Genomic DNA, 16211 nt, shown 5'->3' with positions numbered 1-16211 from the left:
ACCATGTGGTCGCTGACGGGAGTGTCGTACAATATATCCTTGCACCTCTGGAATAGAGTTTCCAATTTGAACCAAAGGTTTTTTGAATACATGTTCCTTTTTTATTTCATTGGTTTGTTTAGGTTTTATTCAGAGTTGTAGTGTTTATTTCGGTGATTGAAATTTGAATGGGCACTATTTACGACACCCCATTGGAAGTACGGCAGGACGAGGAAGGAGAGCCGTAAAGCGTCGTGTTTTGGATCGCAGGAGGTCATTAGAAAGTGAGCAGTAAGTCCGGGCCGGCTTCTCGGGGCACAGAGACAGTCGGTACCAGCGTTATCTCTGATGCCGGTGTAAGACCAGATACATAATTTAACAGCTCTGCATAGCTTTTTCCAACCGCAGCAAAAATGCTTCGACTCGTCCTGCGGCTCAGGCCGTCCTCCGGGCTCCCCTGTCCCCGCGCCCTCCCGTCCGGGCCTGCTGCGCTCGGCTCCCGCTTTGTTCCCGGAACCGGCCGTCTGCGGCGGCTTCACTGCGGAGCGGGGTCCCAGGCCTCGTCTTTAGCCTCGGGCTTCGGCCACAGAGGAGCCCTGCTGCGGTGTCCCCAGCTGGCGGGTCAGACCGGCCGTTTCTACAGCCTGCCGCCGCACCAGAAGGTAAACGGCACCCGACCGGGTCTCGGGCTGCAGTGGCGCCGGCGGTTCATTACGATAGCTCCGTATGACCTCCCCAGCTAACACGAGACATGAGGTGCACGGTACACCGCAGAGGTGTCACTGCTTTGAAAGGTTCAACTCAAGGGCTCTGAAAAATGCTGTTGATGTTTTAAACTACTCTGTAACGTCACAATTCAGTTAACACTGTTTCTTGGCTGGAAAAAAATCAAAGCTGTACTTTGTGATGCAGGTTTACACCACAGGAGGTTTGTCCTTTTATCAGGCGTTAATTCACATTTAATCAAGTTAAAGACGTCCAGCTGTGAGTCCAAGTGTCCTCGTATCCCTTTTAACCATGCTGTCCACCGTTAGTGTGTGTCTTTGGAGCAGCTCCGGAATAAGTGCACACTTCGAGCCCACCGGTGTCATTTATTGTGATTTCTCCTTAATAATGACACCACTGGGTCTGATCTGATCGCTGCACCCTAAAGATGAGGACTACTTGGGGGTACCAGAGCTCTGCAGCTGGCAAAAATAGATTTACCCTCCATAACATGCTGCTGAAGTTAATGTATTGATTGACTGTTGGGAGTGCTTCCACACTGCACATGTATATGCATTAAAAACTCTATTGAGTGTGCTCTTGATATTCATTATTCTCCACAATGCCATACACAGACGAACAAACAAATAAGAAAGCAATGCCTTACGGGTTAATAATTTGCTCCCACTTTGCTGACATTTATTGACGTTGCCGTAGGACTGGGTGATATATCGATCGTGTTGAGACGAGACTTTGTCTTTAGACTTTGCAAATTGTAATACTGTCATACAGCATACTTGTTGTCTTTTCCTGCTTTTTAAGACTACATTACAGCAAAGTGATGTCATTTTCTAAACTTACCAGTTCTAGCTGTTTTATTATTGTTTGCCTTTTTTGTTATATCCACATTACAAAAAAAATGTCCCCTTAATAAAGGGATTAATAAAGTAACTACCTACCTTACTGATCATAATATATCAAAACTTTGGTCAAAAATATCATTTGAATTTTATTTCTGTGTTGTTTTTAATTGAATGATTATATCTGCCTTAAGTTTTTTAAAGTTCTATAAATGGAGTTTTCTTTTTTCATGTGTATAGATTTTACTGTCACAGCTGTAACCTCCCTTCTCTCTATGTTCAACTGTTCAAAATCTGTGATTTGAGTCCTGTTAAATTCCTCTTTCCGTGTCTCCAGTTTAATGTAGATCTATTTAGGAATCCCTCCACTGACCCGCATCTGTCTCTCCACTGGTAGCATATGTTTATCTCTGTTATCAGACGTTATTTGACCATAAAAGTGAGGTGAGATGCAGCGGCAGCGTGTCGGCCGTTCATTGAGCAAAGGAATGAGGCGATGCTGATGTCACAACTGCGGTTACAACATTTGGCAGTATTTGCAAAAGCGAAGCCCCATTGAGGATACTGTAAAGTGACAATGGCGATCTTTTGGCATTCTTCAATCATCACCATGTTAAATGTTGTACTTTCTTTTGACTCCTTCCTTCTGGAACTCATAGACTGTTTTCTGTTGATCAGGTGGAGCTTCCTGCGCTTTCACCCACCATGCAAACAGGAACGATCGCTCGCTGGGAGAAGAAAGAGGGAGAGAAAATTGCAGAGGGCGACCTTATAGCTGAGGCAAGGATCTGTCTCGTGTGTGTGTGTGTGTGTGTGTGTGTGTGTGTGTGTGTGTGTGTGTGTGTGTGGTCTTGTACACTTGTAGAAGGTCATCACTGTATACTTATTTTTTTTAATGTTTTCCATGTCTTTGTAGGTCGAGACGGACAAGGCCACTGTCGGTTTTGAGATGTTGGAGGAGTGCTATCTGGCAAAGATCCTGGTTCCTGAAGGGACCAGAGATGTCACCGTTGGAGCAGTAATCTGCATCACAGTTGAAAAGTTAGTATCCTTTGACAATGTAAAACACGGGCTCAGAACCAATTACATCTCAATATAGAAAGGTGTTTCCTGTTGTCTGATTGAAAGTCTACAAGTTAATGCCTTTTATAATGGGGGGGGGGGGAATGAAATCAAATAGGAAAACATTTTGACATTTGCAGAATACAGGATCAGTAGATGACGCTGAAGTCATTTGCATCGATTGACATCGAGCCAGTTGTATTTCTACGCTATGTTTAATGTCAAATGAAGAGCAGGGTGTCCCATCATTCCTGGGCAACCCTGTTGCCTTGGAAACACGTTGCGTGTACCCTTGGGGTTTAACAAACCTCATGAAACACCTGCACAAAGTTTGAGTCCGCCTTGTTTACATCCAAGTTTACTGGCATCGCCGGCTTCCTAATGACACCGTTAGTAGGACTGCGTGTTACCTCAGACCATCAAAACAAAGACCCGGTTGTGCTTTGTGTTGATTTATGTCTAATATCTGTTTGTATATTCCTCTCCCCAACCAACCACCCACCCACAGCCCTGACCTGATCTCAGCCTTTAAGGACGTAACGTTGGACTCGATCAAAGCAGCCGATGCCACTCCCTCACCCGCTGCCTCCGCTCCTCCTCCTGCTGCTGCCGCCGCTCCACCTGCAGCTCCGGGCAGCTCTTACCCAACACATCTGAAGGTAGATGTGCTTTTAAACACACAAAAGCACAGTCCGCCTGTGTTTACAGTCACCGTGTCCTGTATTCAGAGCTGTGGTTTGATCAGGGTTTCGAGTCAGATTCTTTTTGTTGTGACTACTTCGTATCAGAGCAGAGAAGCAGAACTGAATCATTCGGTGCTCCTATGCATTTTTTTTTTTTTTTTTTTTTCCCTCTGCTGGTGTGTTTTCTTTGATCGGCTTGAGCAACACATCCCCCGAGTCCATAAATGAAAAGCTGCTATTTGTAAAATCAAACACTTTCCATGTATGTGACAAAACAGAGGTGCAGTATTTAACGTCTACTTGAGGGCTTTTCATATCCACCCGTTCACATTGCCATAGTATGTTTCTGAGAGTAAAACCAACAAGTCAGGCGATTTTTTTATTATTTAATCAGGTCGACTGTTGTCGGAAGCTCGGGAAAATCTAAATGTCGTTAGAGGCTGCGCCAACAAATGGGCCTGAATTTCACTGTTGCGTCATTGAAAAGAATAATTTTCACACCTCGTTCTCACGTTTCACGTGTACGGGGATGTAGTCGGTGTACGGAAGACCTCTGGGCAGCTACAGGGAATCCTAGATAGCTCTCAAACAAAACTAAAGCTCGTTCTCTTTGCTTGCGCTGCAACTAGCTAAATTTCCAGCATTGGAATATGAATGCAGAGGATGTTCTGGACGAAGATACATTTTACAGTGTTTTGTCTGACTCCGATATTCGGCCGTATTGATTTGAATATTCAGCCAAAGAAACGCAGCTGAGAGAAGAGAAGATGTTGCCGGCAGGGATCGTCCAGAAACCGAGCTGCAGAGAGCGAACAGGGACTGATGGGGCCTTTGGTCAAATTTCCTTCCGACGCCAACAGAAACTGAATCATTCTGCTTGTCAATTCTAGCTCGGGCAGCTTTGTTGGATGCTGACGCCGACCGAGAGAGCTGAGTGTGTGTGTGTGTGTGTGTGTGTGTGTGTGTGTGTGTGTGTGTGTGTGTGTGTGTGTGTGTGTGTGTGTGTGTGTGTGTTACTGGGCATGAAATCTTTTTGCTCACTTACACTTAGAGGTTGTGCTGGAGACCTTCCTCAGGGTGCCGACGATGAACTGGAAAAAGACGTCCGATAACAGCAGGTTACAGACGGCAGAAGAGCATTGAGTGAATATTTTTTCAGTTCGCACTTGGACGGTGACGCACGGCAACTTTGAACCAGCGGTTTTTCTCAACACGTGTTGTTTGTGTTTACAATATATGCTACCGTCTCCCTGTCTTTTTGCACATGTTGCTTATGTCGGTGTATGTTTGACGTGTGTGTGTGTGTGTGTGTGTGTGTGTGTGTGTGTGTGTGTGTGTGTGTGTGCGTGCTGCAGATCACACTTCCTGCCCTCTCTCCCACCATGACGATGGGAACAGTGCAGCGCTGGGAGAAGAAGGTCGGAGAGAAGCTGAGCGAAGGAGATCTGTTGGCGGAGATTGAAACCGACAAGGCGACCATTGGTAAATTAAATTTGTTTTGAACAGCTCAGTGCTGAAGTATTTGCTCTGTCAGCAAATACTTCTGCTTCTTCTTTTTTTTTTTTTTTTTTACCCATAATGTGCTCCAGAGTATTACACTATAGGAGGTGGAAATCAGGACTTGTGGACAAAATTGTAAAAAGATAATCATCTTTGCTGTTGTTCTAATGTGTACTTTGCTATTGAATGGTCGTTATGCAGTGAGACTGTTTCCGTTCTCTTTTATTCTGGATGACAGCATGAGAGGAAGCTCTGACTCTGTCTGTCTCTCGTGTGTCTTTTGTGTTGCAGGCTTTGAGGTGCAGGAGGAGGGATATTTGGCTAAAATCATGGTGGCAGAGGGAACTCGGGATGTTCCCCTGGGGATGCCACTCTGCATCATAGTGGAGAAAGAAAGTGACATCGCCGCCTTCAAGGATTACGTAGAGACGGGTGTGGCAGAGGTCTCCACGCCACCTCCAGCACCGGTGAGACGCCTGGAAAGGTTTTACTTTCAAATATAAGGGAACGTCGTACGCAGACGCTCCCAGACACCGACAGAATTCGGCCTCCCGAGTCGGTGTTACGGTTGCCGAGAAATGTTGTGCGCTTGTGTTGTAGGCTGCAGCTCCAGCTGCTGCACTCAGTCCTGCTCCGGCAGCTGCTGCACCCGCAGCCACCAGGAAGGGCCGCGTGTTCGCCAGCCCACTCGCCAAGAAAATGGCTGCTGACAAAGGAATTGACCTGGCGCAAGTCAGCGGTAGGTAACCGAGACGCGTGCGATTACGATGTCGTTTGGTTGAAAATGTTGTTGTTTCCGGTGAAAATACTAAAATACCAGTAATTGTAAAAAGTAATGGTACAGTGTGTTTGTTTTTAAACATTGACATGTCTCTGTTCAGGTTCTGGTCCCGATGGACGCATCACTCGCAAGGATATAGAGAGCTTTGTTCCACCAAAGGCCGCACCTGTAAGTGACGCCCCCCAACTGTGAAGTAGAAGTGATGCACATTTAATTACATCAACAACTTCATTTATCCTTCATGATTATTTAATAATCTGTTTTGAATATACTGCTCTAATGCTGAAATGATTTGCTGTTTAACTGATGAATCGTTCAAATGATGGGTTTGTGTTGGCAAATTACCCTTGAAGCCAATTTTGTCTGAACCTCTAAAGTTCGGTGTTCCATTTTGTCCGTCTCGGTTTTTGTTGTAATTTGTTTTGATGCAAATGAAGTCACTTCTGTTGGCAGGCCGTCGCCGCCGCTGCTCCAGCTGCTGCTCCACCTGCTGCCGCTCCTGCAGCAGCAGCTGGGACCTTCACAGACATCCCGATCAGCAACATCCGCAAGGTGAGAACAAACGCACACCTTGCCTTCTGGTGGTCCATCATATCCCACGAGGACTCCCTCTGCAGCTTGAACTCCTCTGCCGGGCAGCCGGGCGTAGTTCACGACAGTCTCCTTCTATGCAGGATGCAGTGTTGATGCACCGAGCGCCTCCAGGCAGTTTCTACAGTGCAGCTGTGTTATCTCTGACCCGCGCTTCCACATTTTGCCCCGCAGACGGGGCGCTTCATTTATCAAAACAGACTCCACCGACGCACCCCTCATTCCACCTCTCCGTGATGAATTATGGATCAAAGCTGACTTGCATATATTTGTCTCTCCCGCAGGTCATCGCTCAGAGGTTGATGCAGTCCAAGCAAACCATCCCCCACTATTATCTGTCTGTAGATGTCAACATGGACCAAGTGCTTGAGCTTCGAAAAGAGCTCAACACTGTGAGTTTCTGCACGTAAATGGACGTGAAATCTTCACTCCTGACCTACGATCATTATTTCCCGTACCTCCGAAACAACCTCTCTTCTTTCCTACAGGAGGTAAAAGCCCAAAATATCAAGCTTAGTGTGAATGACTTCATCATCAAAGCCAGCGCTCTGGCCTGCCTCAAGGTTCCTGAGTGCAACTCCTCCTGGTTGGACACAGTCATCCGCCAGTGAGTAAACACACAACAACAGGCATACAAGCACATGTATATGAAAAAAACTCTTCTCCTGGTTTATTAAACTACCTACGATCTTGCTGCGCGTTCCAGTCCGGTGGATCTCGCCGCGTCATCTCTCTGCATTTAAAATCAACATTTATTCACTCGTATATTGACGGAAACATGGAGATGAGTGGATGCATCAGTCAGTGTGTTTGCATACACTTCAGTAACCGGGTTGTAGTCGTCTTTCTGTCGTAATTGGAGCTGCTTGATTCTGGAGAAAACGAGAAACTCGGATTTTCTTTGCGTTGAATTGAGATCACCGTTCTCTCTCATGACTTTTCTCGAACCTAAATGTTTATTGCACTCCTTTACCTCGTACAGAAAAGTATGACGGTGCTTGATTTAGGACCGGCAAATAAGCTGTGGACATCGGGAAGGGAATGCTCCTGTTTGTAGCTTAAATGCAGCAGCTTCATGAATCTGACGATGAACATAAAGAGAATCAACTTCAGTTGCTTCTCTTCTCTGACTCACACAACCTTTGAACAGATATTTGTCTGCGTATTCTTACTGGCTTTATTTTCCTTATTTCTGGTTTCTGCTGCTTTGCGTCACATGGTGTAATGACGTCTTTTCATTTTTTAATAGATTGTTAAGTAGGAGCGCTGATGTCCCAAATGATTTCTCCAATAAAAGAATCAGTTGTGCAGCCCTAGAAGCAGTAACATTTTTATTTACATCAGCGTGGACTCGTGAAAATGACATCAGGTCTTCTAATGCGCTATAGCGATATATACTCAGATTTTGAGTAACGAGTTTATATTATCTGAATTCTGTCGTAACCAGGATTCACCCAGAAATCAGGTTATTTAAGTGCACGTAAACGTGTGACTTTAGTGTACATTCGCAGTAGTTCCAGTTTACTCAGTCATTTGTTGAAGGACAAGATGGAGAGACTGCAACGGAAAAAGAGCCGGATTGTTAGATTGACAGCTGTTTGTCAAGACATTTGTCTCTAACAGTGTAGTTTCACCGTGGTGCCAGCAGAGGGCGCTGAGAGCGCAGACATTTTTCAACTGCTCTCGCGTCCGAAACAAACTGGCATCAACCAGATGACTGTGCTGTCATCAGTGGTGACCTATTTTGATTCTTCCAGGAACCATGTGGTGGACCTGAACGTAGCAGTGAGCACAGCCAGCGGTCTCATCACGCCCATCGTGTTTAACGCCCACACCAAAGGACTGGCTGCCATCAGCTCTGACGTGACGGCTCTCGCTGCCAAGGCGAGAGAAGGCAAACTGCAGCCTCACGAGTTCCAGGTAAAGCACATCATCTGACTCTGTGGGTGTACATGTGTACTTCTTCAGCTTCAGGTGTGTTGGATGTGGGATAGCTAGTTTTATGCAAATTCCATCTATTAATAGCGAGCTAAGAAACTAGGACGCTCCTTCTTCACTGCGTTTCTTTTTCCCCACCAGGGAGGCACATTCACAATCTCTAATTTAGGGATGTTTGGGATCAAGAACTTCTCGGCCATCATTAACCCTCCCCAGGCTTGCATCCTCGCGGTCGGAGGCTCAGAGAAACGGCTGATGCCCGCTGACAACGAGAAAGGGTCAGTGCCACGGCAGCCGTACGGCAACAAGTCGAACACGCCGCCGTGAAAAACCCGTATCTAACGCAGCCTGCGTTTGGCTTTTGTAGGTTTGACGTAGCCAGCGTGATGTCGGTGACGCTGAGCTGCGACCACCGGGTGGTGGACGGGGCGGTCGGCGCTCAGTGGCTCGCGGAGTTCCGCAAGTTCCTGGAGAAGCCAGTCACCATGCTGTTGTGATCAGACTGTACTGCCATTAAACTGCAGCAACGGGCACGGACCGCTCACTGAAGTGATCCGGTCTGGATCCTCCTGTGATCGGCCAGACCGCCACCAGGTCACTCCCAGTTTCCCACAAAGAGCAAGAGCCAGAAGTCACTCCACTTACCTGTCCGTCTCTCTGTCCGTCTCTCTGTCTCTCTCTGTCTGTCCTCTCGCTCTTTCTCACTCATGCTCTATTTATTGTGGCCCCATCTAACGAGAGACCAGATTTTAGGTATAATTTACTCTAGAATAGAGACCGGCTTTGTTTTGTGTCGCGAAACCATGGATAATGCTTTACAAAGGGAAGTGTTACATGTTCAACCAGCGAGCGCTCAAAACGTGTGTGTGTGTGTTTTTCTACACACTTCTGTCTTATGATTTGGTAAGAATATGATAAAGTCAACAGGAAGTGCTGTGTTACTTGATGGTTCCAGTCTTTTGAGTTGTGAGTAGTAGGTTGAGATTTTTTTGTGTTTGCTTGCAGGTAAAAGGATTCAATTCAATTTGATTCGATTCAATTCAATTCAATTCAATTCAATTCAATTCAATTCATATAGTGCCAAATCACAAGACGGGTTATTTCATGGCACTTACCATATTAAAGTCCTTACAGGAAGACTTTGTGTGTTAAATGTGGGTTAACATTGAGATGCACACAGTCCAGATCCACACACACACACACACACACACACACACACACACACACACACACACACACACACACACACACACCCCTGTTGTCTCTGTTCAGTGGCCACACACGCACATGGTTCTAATATTTAGCGTGTTTTCAGTGGGTTAATGCTACAGTGTGTGTATTCTTCACTGTGGATGAACATGGTGCTGTACATATATGTTTCTATGGTGATGAGCTGTTTGGCTGAAATAACCGCGCTCCTGGGAGACCTCACCAAATACCTGTATAGTGCTGACTGGTAACAAGCACTCTTAAAGGAAATACTGAAAGTTTTTTTTGCCAATTCAGTGAGGTTTTCACTTTCTGGTCTCAGAAGTCTTCTGTATTTCAAAGCTGAAACGCACAAAGCTGGAGCTGGATGTTATTTGTTATTTGAATAAATCGGGAGATGTCAAGCTTGTGGTATATGCTCTTTGGTTTGGGGTTTTATAAGTAGACCTATGGTAAAAGCCCAAATTAAAGCAGTGAGCAAAAGAAAAACTACTTGGTGTGATCTGAAATTTATTATTATTTTTATTTTTAAAGTATTTAAATAGAAACCAGGAGTGTGAGAAACTACCACAGTAACAGATATTTTAAAAAAGGGAAAGAGAGATGACAGAAGTCCAAACGAAACTGCAGGTGGAGGAGGACTTCAGCTTGTGGAGGATACTGACCTCATTGAGGTGACGTAATAAGGTCCCGTGTAAAAACTTGAAAAGGTCACATGTTGCTTTGTTTGGTGAAATCCGACTCGGGTTTCCAGCTTCATCTTAACTGCCATGTCGCAGCTGGAGGCGTTATGTTTTCACGTTGTCCGTCCCGTTCTCGTATATCAGGAACGCCTTCAGGGAATTTCCTCGAATGTGACAAACATTCACTTCAACGATGAACTGAATAGAATTTGGTGGTCAAAAATCACTGTGACCTAAAAAAACACGCTCGTTGCCATAACTCAAGAATTCATCCACAGTTCAAAAGTCAACTTAACTGTGACACCAAAATATTCTGCGAAAACACTTTTCCTGACAATATTCAACACCATAACTTACAGAAAGGGAGACGGTGACCACATTTTACACTTGGTCACATACTGAATTAGTGACTAATATTCAAACTGTGCTGATCGTATAGATCTTCTGTGCTGTCGGGTTGAAGATGTCTGAACCAGCCTGGTTTTACAATTTGTAGCTTCTTTTTTTTTTTTTTGCAGCAACATCCATATTTGAAGCATGGATTATTGTCATGGATACAACTTCGTGTTCGCTCAGCTTTCTTGGCAAAATTCCTTCAAAATCTTCACTAGTCTGGACTGATATGGATGTAAACTATCCAATCGTTTCCCACAGCTAAATTTAGTTTAACTCCATGAATGTTGTCAAGAAACTCCCCGAATCACGGTAGTACTCGTTTGCGTGAAGGTATTTACTCATGTTTCCATATGAGGCTCATTAAGTCGGGACGTTTTGACGGGCATTCATTTCAGCCCTTGTGGCGTAACTGTTGCGAACTTCACAGTTGGATGATCAGTGAAGAACTTGGCAGCCAGATCAACTTCTGTGAGTCATGAATAACTAACACATTATATGGAAATCCTTCTAAAGCCAGCAGAGACGGCGTTGTGTTTAGCCCGGAGGTCATAACTGGAGGATGTCCTTACCACCAGATGACTTCTGCTGGTGTCAAAAAACGTGGCTTTGAACTTTTCTTCACACCAGTGACAAACTCAGATCTTTCACCGCCTTGAAGCCACGAATTTCTGCACAGGAGAGGCCAAAACAACGAGAGAGAGCTGATTTTTGTCTCTTAATAGGATGGACGATGTGGGTTTTAGACCTGTTCTGTGTAATAACAGCAACTAAGAGCAAAAAGCTCAGAGTGAAGAGGATTGATCAGTCTTCTTCAGTCTCATGACTTGATGTAGAAACGCTAAATTAAGTGTAAGCTCTTAAACCCGATAAATTCCAGAGTAAAAGATATTTTAGTTGTCACGGGCTACAAATGGGGGAAAAAAAAAAAGACATGAAAGATGAGAGAGCTTATTATTCACGAAACAGGATAACATGTTTGTAACAGAAACTTTAAAAGCCTAAACTGCATTAAACAAAAGGCTGCAAATTCTCAACTTTGCAATCGTTGTTAATTATTGATTAATCTGTCATTTTTTTTTTGTATTGATCGTCCATGAAATATGGTCAGAAATACTTATCCTGGTTTTCCAAAGTTAGCTTGTTTGTCCAATCAACCCTCAAAAATCTCAAGATACTGAAATGAAAAAAATATATAAAACATTTAAAAACAGGGTAAATTGATCAAATCGTCACATTTGAGATGTTACTGAAAAGGGTTTGGCGGTTTTGCTTGATAAATAACAAATGAATCTAAAATAGAAATTGCTGTAGATCAGTTGTCAGTTGGATTACACTGGTGGTTCTAAACTGGTGGGTCGTGACCTAAAAGTGGGTCACGGGGCCATGTTGAGCGGTCCCGTGCTGTAGCTGTTTGCTGCCAACTCTGTCCTGACAGCAACGACCAAAACTAACGATGAGAAAATATCTGCCTTGTTATTTCATATATGTATATTCCCTCTTTTCCATTTTGTTGCACTTTTCCTCCTGTTGTTTATTGCGTGTTTTTAAACAGTGCATGAAGGCATTTGGTATTGCTGCACTATTTTCTGAGGAACATTTCAGAGGCTCAAAACTTTCAAAAAATTTGGGTCACAACTTAATGAAAGAGGGAAAAAAATGTGGGCCCTGAGGCTGGACCACTTTAGAAGCAGCGGATTAGTCCATTTATCACTCCAGAAATCGTGAAAAATAAATTGCATCCCTAACGTTTAAAAAAAAAAAAAAAAAGAAACAACACAATTAGAAAAAAAAAATTCAAAAGGAATACAGTGCCCGTGATTGATTGCCGTAGCCTCACCTGACATGACCTGTAGCTTGTGGTGAATGATGTAACCGGTAACTAACTTTTGAAACCTCCATGCCTACTTCACGACACTGTACATACACGCACAACAATATTCTGCGTGTTATTCTGCACCTATATGGGCTCTTGTCTTAAACCTAACTGTTTTCTATTGAGCAGCCGCAGCTCTTTATGCAACACTAATTAGACTACAGCCCCCCCCCCCCTCTCCTCCCCCCCCCCACGCAGGTGCGACTGCAGTCAGTTTGGACACAAATAGTGAGAAAGAAAAAAAAAAAATCCTCCAGCAGTCACCAGTTACCTGACAACCTAATTACAGACTTTTTTTGTTTGTTTGTTTGTTTTTTGTCCCCCAGACAGACAATGAGACCTAACGAGATGTAGAGAATAAAAAGGAGGGTGAAAATAAAGGAGGGCGGAGTTGGTCGCGTCGCTCGATAGATTAATCATGCATGCCTAGTTTTTCTGGCCACCAGCTTGTACGCAGGGGACAGAGGGCTGCCTCTCTGTCTTCCCTATCAGCCATGGGCTCCCCTGGAAGACGGATGTTCTGGACCTTCTGGACCTTCTGCGTGTGTTTGGCCGCTCGGGAGAACGGTGAGTCGGCTTGTTGAGACGAGAGGTGAGAAAAGGACGTGTTGTTACAACAGAAAAGCTTTCAGATGCTTGACTGAGTGATCCGCAGGGCTACAAGAACTGCTGCTTCTCTTCTACAGGTCTTTATGTGGACTTTGTTTAGGGAAAGAAGAAGAAAAATAAATAATATGTTTGTTCTACTCTGTATATATTGCGGTAAAAGAGACCGACTGTCATGACTTAACCCAAACCGTCGTTTAGTGTCAAAGAGGAGAAGTTTGATGATCCTCACTGACAAGCTGGAAACTTAATTCCATATGTTTTCCAGACAGAAATGAAAGATTAAATGCAAAATTCGTCAAGCCAAAGAGATTTATTTGACATTTAATGCTGTAATTTTTTTTTTTCACAAGCCTCTCAAGAGCAACTTTTTGATATTGTTTTAAACACATCCTATACAGCTTCTGTTTGACATTTTTAAGTCTTAATTTGAAAGGTTAAAAAATGTTTAAGGGCTGGCATTTTCGAGCCGGGCGATCTCCACGGGGACGGTGCTGTGAATTGACAGTTTTGTTTTCCCAAACACATCCCGGTGAAGTGGGCCGTTGTTCCACTCGCTCTGTGATCGGTTTGGCTCACCCTCAGACCTGTCAAGTGTAATTAACAACTAATATGCACAATGAATTCACACGCACACAAGAGGCCCGGGGAGGAGGGGGAGGTGGGGAGTCATTATTGCAGTAATGAAGGGGGGAGTGGGAGGACCGGAGCAGTCTGCACGTCAACGGGCAAACTAGTTCAAAGCAGAATAACAACAGTAAAAAATAAAAAAAAAAAGGAAATTTATGAACCGACTCCTCAACTGTTAAGTCCTCTTGACCGTTTTCTGTTTGTCCTCTCCCGTCTTTGCTCTTGGACACAGCTGCACTCCGAGTCAGCATGAGGGAATCCAGTTTGGAGGTGGTTCGAGGGGATTTCGTCGTCCTGCCCTGCTCCTTCTTCACCTCCACCCGCCTCTCCAGACTCAACGTTATCTGGACCCTGGCTCCCTCCTCCAGTCCCGAATCCCCAATACAGGTCTGAAATCCCACACGTGGACACCCGTGTCTGTCCGTAGACGTGCAAACACAAGCTATTTTGTCCTAACCCTCCACGCGCGTACGAGCTGGTGCAACACGAGCTCCTGGAAAACTGAGCCTGCTGCAGTTATTTTTCTGTATGTTCTTATCGCTTGCAGGTGATTGTGTATGACCACGGAGAGGTGATTGAAGATCTCTCCCTCACCGGCAGGGTGGCCTTCACAGGTACTGAAACCGGAGAAACTCCTTTTTGCTTTTCAAAAATGGACATTTCTTAATGTTTCGCTTTTCAGCCACGCACATAATATTAAACTGACGGCAGGTAAAAACTCGATTTCGCGTAAACCGGCTGCAGGTATTCCACTGCGCGCAGACATCATCCTGAATGACACGCGGGTGTCGGACGCCGGCATTTACCGCTGCATGGTCAACAACCCGCCGGAGGCTGCGGATCCCGGGATAGGAGAGCTGGTGCTCAGCGTTCTGGGTGAGAACACGCTCCTATTCTACAAGCTGGCAGAATCACGTCTGAAGCAACTAGAAACCAAGAAAGTGTCGACGCAATATACAATTGTCCAAGTGGGAAAATGTACTTTTTTTTTTCAAATGTAACAGTAATGTAACGTGTCCCAGTGGGAGTTTTTGGTCCTCCTCAGAGCCCGTTGCTAATCCAGACCTCATCTGGGATCGCGAAACATTACAAACTTTTACAGACCGTCTTTCCAGTCAGCTTTTTGTCAAGATACTATCAACTAAAAAAAAAAAAAAAAAAAAAAAAAAAAACGCGTTTCAAGACGGGTGTCTTGGTTTTTGTGACATCCTTAAAGAAACTCACGCGGGGATTCGTTTTGTAGCGCCGCCTTCGCTGCCGGTGTGCCAGTGGGACGGAGACGCTGATATGGGAGGAAGTGTAACACTGTCCTGCTCGGTGGCGGAGGGCATCCCCACTCCTGAGATCCGCTGGGATAAACTCAATCCAGAGAAAATCTCACTTCCCATCAACATGGAGAGTCAGTGACACACACGCACGCACACACACACACACACACACACACACACACACACACGCTCCTGCGAAATAATTCAATCTGTGAGAATTTTGTGTAGAGATCATCATTTATATTTTAAAGTCTACTTAAGATCTAGAAGACAGTCCACACACTTCGTACACAGAGACTTCGTAGGAGGAGCTATTTCAGGCGTTCAGGAAGTGTCATTCATTTTAACCGTTTAAAATATTATGTGACTCACAGCTTGCGTCAAAGTGACCGTCACGGCTCCATCCTCATTTGATTAAAAAAAAAAAAAAAAAAAAAAGTCAAAGGTAGGCGCTCGTGCACGTGACATTTTGAGGTAGAGAAGTTCACTGCAACTCCCGGGGTGCATTTTTTGGGAAACACCCAATCACAGGGGGGGGGGGGGGGCTCAATCCCCCAAATCTGTTCAGGTTTAAACCATGCATCAGATGATGATCGGGGTTTGACATGCAGACGACATTATGCAGCTGTTCAAGCTGAGCGGACCTCCAAAGCTGAATGAAGTGAAAAAAAACAACAACAACATGCGACTTTGTAAGAAGGCATTTAAAACCACGTCACGCTCTTCTTCTTTAATTCGGTGTCATTGACGTCCACGTGTCTCCTGCCCCTCAGGGGATCTGTCAGCCTCCGTCCAAATCGTCAACGTGTCATCGCAGACGTCGGGCCTGTACCGCTGCTCTGCCGCCAACGTCCTGGGAACAGAAAACTGCTACGTCAACTTGTCCGTCTACAGCGGTGAGTGCCTCTCTCGTTCCCCCCCCCCCCCCAACGATCGCCCCTGACCACGTTCAAGCGGTAGCCGCCCCCGAGACGCTCCGCGTCCCCTCCCGCGGCCAAATCCCGGCGCCGATAACGGGTCTGGGTGTTTCTCCGCAGCCCCGGACGACCCGTCGGGCGTACTGCAGGGCGCGCTGCTGACCTTGTCCATGGGCTCGGTGCTGCTGGCCCTGCTGGCGCTCGTCCTGTGGCTCCACCGCACGGGGCAGGACGGCAGGTGGAGGGAAGGGAAAGGAGAAGAGGAGGCGTGTTACAACGAGATACGGTACACGCCGTCTCTGACGAAGCGCTCGTTCGTTTGACTTCTCGGCGTCGGGGGGAGAAAAAAGAAAAAAAAAGAAACGCTCCGACCCGGGTATCGGAGACGGGACTTTCAGGACATTTCAGATCTGTCCGGCGCTCTCTGCATCCGACGGCAGGGCTGTAAAGCATCGCAACTCTTGAAATAAATGTCCAAATTCTGAAAGGTGTGGTGTTTTTTTTGTTTTTTTTAATTTACAAGAAGGATC

The 16211-nt window shown here is 45.4% G+C and overlaps 2 protein-coding genes across 2 annotated transcripts; both read left to right on the top strand.

Annotated features, from left to right (window-relative positions):
* The first annotated feature begins 205 nt into the window (after positions 1-205).
* On the top strand, positions 206-9712 carry dlat (dihydrolipoamide S-acetyltransferase (E2 component of pyruvate dehydrogenase complex)). Its single transcript, XM_069713350.1, is given in 14 exon segments — positions 206-641; positions 2223-2324; positions 2461-2585; positions 3115-3265; positions 4645-4771; positions 5081-5256; positions 5366-5528; positions 5671-5738; positions 6024-6122; positions 6446-6553; positions 6650-6768; positions 7919-8081; positions 8241-8377; positions 8467-9712. Coding segments are annotated over 14 exon segments (1917 nt in total). The 5' UTR covers positions 206-392; the 3' UTR covers positions 8597-9712.
* A 2845-nt stretch (positions 9713-12557) lies between these two features.
* Positions 12558-16117, top strand: LOC138629541 (immunoglobulin superfamily member 11). The gene is made up of 7 exons (XM_069713303.1): positions 12558-12827; positions 13729-13883; positions 14044-14110; positions 14241-14372; positions 14740-14895; positions 15538-15660; positions 15802-16117. The coding sequence occupies exons 1-7, from the start codon at positions 12683-12685 to the stop codon at positions 16002-16004; spliced, it is 981 nt and encodes a 326-aa protein (XP_069569404.1). The 5' UTR covers positions 12558-12682; the 3' UTR covers positions 16005-16117.
* Positions 16118-16211: the final 94 nt, after the last annotated feature.

This window comes from Brachyistius frenatus, unplaced genomic scaffold (assembly GCF_029030835.1).
Source record: "Brachyistius frenatus isolate BFR_SWC_R1_liver_20210118 unplaced genomic scaffold, ASM2903083v1 Contig_117, whole genome shotgun sequence".
NCBI classification, from domain to species: domain Eukaryota; kingdom Metazoa; phylum Chordata; class Actinopteri; family Embiotocidae; genus Brachyistius; species Brachyistius frenatus.
This window is presented reverse-complemented; position numbering and strand designations above follow the sequence as displayed.

Bases quoted from the DNA above. Each gene is read 5' to 3' on its own strand.
- LOC138629541 (XM_069713303.1), top strand. From the start codon at position 12,683: ATGCCTAGTTTTTCTGGCCACCAGCTTGTACGCAGGGGACAGAGGGCT. The intron at 12,828-13,728 runs GTGAGTCGGCTT...TCTTGGACACAG, and splicing joins TTTGGCCGCTCGGGAGAACG to CTGCACTCCGAGTCAGCATG. The intron at 15,661-15,801 runs GTGAGTGCCTCT...GTTTCTCCGCAG, and splicing joins CAACTTGTCCGTCTACAGCG to CCCCGGACGACCCGTCGGGC.